Genomic DNA, 4,032 nt, shown 5'->3' with positions numbered 1-4,032 from the left:
CCATCTTCTACACTGGTAAAGACTTGGTGCAAGTTTTGGGGTATTTAACGGCACAACGTTACACGAATTATATTCGGCCACACGTCCTTCCCATTATGCCACAAGCGAACGTCATTTTCCAACAAGATAACGCCCGACCTCACACGGCAAGGAAGACAACAGCTTTTTTCAGGAATCACAACATTCAGATCCTGCCGTGGCCCTCCAGGTCTCCAGATTGAAACCAAATCGAACATTTATTGGATGCATTGGATCAACGACTGCGAGCACCGCAGCAACAACCACAGATCCTCCAAGAGTTGGTACAAGCACAGCAGGCAGAAGGAGTGTATATTCCCCAGGTCACAATCAGGATCTGATTGCTTCCATGGGACGACGATACCAGTCAGTTTTGGACTCTATTGGTAAAAGATATTGGGAACAGAAGACCATCCTCTTGAAAATCTACTGTTCCGTGTGTGCCATATGGAACCTGGGTCAATAACAATGATGTGTGCCAATTTTGAACAATCGATTACCATCTGTTGATTACGTATATGATATAAAAAAAATTACATCTGGAATCACTTTTGCGTTTCTTCTTTTGCTGAGTATATATAGATGGTAGCGGTGACAGCAATACTAGGGGAAATGTCGTATAAAGTCATGATTATCGAAACAATTTACCCAAACCTTTCCATTCCAACAGCAAATATAGCATGGCGTTTTACTACTACGTGAATAAAGTTGTTGATTTGGAAAGAGTTTTGTGGACACCATGACTCCATCGTGTATCTCGACTGGCGCGATGATTACCTCGTTCCGGGTATACAATGAAACATTCGTGACCAACTCGTGTTATTCCGGGACAAGCCGCAGGTTACGGAAAGTGGTTACGGGCGAGTGGCGACGAATGACAATGAAAGTCAACTGAAACGGAAATTGGGCCGCCAAGACAATATCAGTTTTGTGTTGCCTTAAACACAAGCCCATCACCCCCTTGTTCTCTTTGCAGCTGAATCCAAATCTATGCTCAACAAATATAAGCCAACGCTACGTATTTCTAACGAGCGGAAATCAATAAATACTTTTGATAATCAATAAACTGTTAAGAACAAGTGGGTGTGATGGATTCAGAGGTAGGATTATGCAGGATAGTGTTTCATCAAAGTGTTTGTCTTTGCGATTTAGCGTCTTTTCGGATGGTCAATTGAAGCTAGTCATGTAGGCCCTTCTGAACAGCACGGTAAGACTTCTGTTTGTGTTAAATGTTTGGGATTCGCCACCTGGGGCGTTGTTAATAGTCGTTTGCTTGATATTGGACATGCTGTAATATTGTGATTTCCTATTTCGTATATATAACAAAATACTAAAAGGTGAATCAGAATTTCAAAATCGTCGGCATATTAATATGTTGCTGTGTAGTAAAGTTGTCTTTATACACGGTATACATGAATACGTGTACTTCATAATATGAATGAGATTTCTACTGAAATATAATTACTGTATCACAATTAGATCACGTCCTTTATAATGGAACGGTTAGTTTAGAAACTTAGGTGAGCGGCAGACTCATTTATCAGATGTCGTTTTTAATGAACAATCGCCATGACTGTGAAATGTGAACAGCGATCTATCCAGTATCGGGAAATTTCGATCATGAATTCTATATATTGTGTACAATAATATCTCATCTTACATCCTATTAGCAACCGTGTCCCGCGCCCTTTATTGTCCCGAGGTTAATTGCCGACATTAGTAATAACAAAGATTGAGGTAAACTGGAGGTGAATGAAAATGCACCTGTACATCTTTGCTTCTATGTTTCTGTTATCAGTTATGTGGGTTGAGAAGGTGTGGCTTTCTGCAAGACTCTAAACTAGTAACTTGAATCTTTGGTAATTTTGGTGAGTAAATACGTATTCATATATCTTTAATGTTAACATTAAAATACATCAGAAAGAATACAGAGTATGTGAGGTATTAAATATGTATGCTGATTGTTTTTCTTCCTTCTCAATGAATATTTTGGTTAAAGGATGACTGAAAGGAACCTTCAAAGATCATGACGACAACACCTCCCACCATAACGACGTCAACTGCAGCTACAGTGGATGAAGTTGATGAATGGTACATCCCTCCCTGGTTACATGGAGTAGCTGGTGTTGGAATGAGTGTTCTGATACTGCTTGCTGTGGTGGGCAACCTGCTCGTTATCATCTCCTACTTCAGAGACAAACAACTACAGACTGTCCACAACCTCTACATCCTCAACCTGGCGATAGCGGACCTCTTCCTTGGAGCTATCAGCATGATCTTCTATGCAGATTACACGCTCAGATCCTGGAAGTGGGTGTTTGGTCGAGTGTTCTGCAAGATATGGTGCGTTAACGATTATTCTATGTGCTTGATGTCTGTGCTGCTCATTCTCCTTTTGAGTCTTGACAGAGTCATCCTTCTTAGAAATGGAGCAGAGTATATCGCCAAAGAGACAAAGAAGGTGGCAATGGTGAAGATAGGTATAGCCTGGGTCATAGCATTTGGGATATATGGCCCTTGTGTTATCTTTTGGGACATCGCAAGAGGGAGCAGTATCGTTGCAGATGGAGATTGTGATGCTGAGTTTATTATGAATGTCGATTTTACTCTTATCACGGCACTATTCGAACTGACCATTCCTTTCGTTGCTCTAAGCTGCCTCAATCTTTTGGTGTTTTTAGCCATAAGGAAAAGGCTGCGAATCTTCCCAAAAGGGAATCACTCCACAGGTGTTCACACAGAGCATGTGCACGACAAAGGACATTCAACGAATCTTAATGGAAAGCTTATTGAAGGGGAACCATCTTCTCATTCCACAGAAGGAAGGCCTGTTAGTGTGATCATTGTGCCAAATGAACAACTACAACATCAGCACCACAGAAACAACGATGTTGTTGTCAAGAACCCAAACACAGTGAAACAAACGTCAGCCAGAAAGGATTTGAAGGCAGCTAAGTCATTATCTGTATTGGTGGTTACCTTCTTCATCTGTTGGGCACCGTATACCATCGCTACTTTTGCAGTCTCGCAATGTGATGACTGTCTCAACAAGCACGTCTATGAATTCTTTACTTGGCTCCTGTGGGTCAAGTCGTCCATTAATCCGTTTCTTTATGCGTCTCAGAGTAAGCGATTTAAGGAGAATTTCATCAAACTTCTGCCCTTTCTGAAATTCTGCACCAAGAAAGATAGTGAATAATGAGGGTTGTATTTTAGGCCAATGCATGTGCTTCACAAACCGAGAAAGGACATGGTAAATAAAAGAGCAAAAAAAATAAAATAATTTCATAATCAAAAGAGTGAGTGAGTGAGTGAGTGAGTTTGGTTTTACGCCGCTTTTAGCAATATTCCAGCAATATCACGGCTTCACACATTGTAACGGGTGGTCAGGCTCGCTGACATGGTTGATGCATGTAATCGTATCCCAATTGCGTGGATCGATGCTCATGGTGTCAATCACTGGATTGTCTGGTCTAGACTCGAATGTTTACAGACCGCTGTGAGATAGCTGGGATATTGCTGCGTGTGGCGTTAAACAACAAACAAACGGTGTTCGATTTTCCTCATGGGCACAACGTGTAAAGCCCAGTGCTCGCCATCATCACACACTCACTCACTAACTGCTGGTATCGGCGTAATATTCCTCTTTTATATGCTCTAGTATATCGGTAGATAGAGAAAGGTATCGTTTACCAGGCCAGATGAAATGAACTAACCATTTTATGCTATGTTTTTGTCAAATTGGTTTTGCTCAGTCTGAGCTGTTGAAGTGATTTTGTTGCCACACACTCACTCAGCAACAGGGCGGTCAGGTAGCCTAGTGGTTAAAGCGTTCGCTCGTCACGCCGAAGACCCGGGTTCGATTCCCGACATGGGTACAATGTGTGAAGTCCATTTCTGCTATTCGCCGCCGTGATATTGCTGGAATATTGCTAAAAGCGGCGTAAAACCATACTCACTCACTCATTCACTCAACAGCAGCGTGTGGGGGAGTGCATTAACGTCCAGCGATGC

The 4,032-nt window shown here is 41.9% G+C and overlaps 1 protein-coding gene across 1 annotated transcript; it reads left to right on the top strand.

The window, feature by feature from the left end:
* Nucleotides 1–2,044: 2,044 nt before the first annotated feature.
* Nucleotides 2,045–3,217, top strand: LOC139450757 (histamine H3 receptor-like). Its single transcript, XM_071232578.1, has one exon. It carries the CDS (start codon nucleotides 2,045–2,047, stop codon nucleotides 3,215–3,217), a length of 1,173 nt encoding a protein of 390 aa, XP_071088679.1.
* Nucleotides 3,218–4,032: the final 815 nt, after the last annotated feature.

The sequence above is a fragment of the Haliotis cracherodii genome, unplaced genomic scaffold (assembly GCF_022045235.1).
Source record: "Haliotis cracherodii isolate W230 unplaced genomic scaffold, xgHalCrac1.p SCAF_8, whole genome shotgun sequence".
Classification (NCBI taxonomy): Eukaryota; Metazoa; Mollusca; class Gastropoda; order Lepetellida; family Haliotidae; genus Haliotis; species Haliotis cracherodii.
The sequence above is the reverse complement of the archived record's forward strand: the minus strand, read 5'-3'. Positions and strand labels throughout refer to the sequence as shown.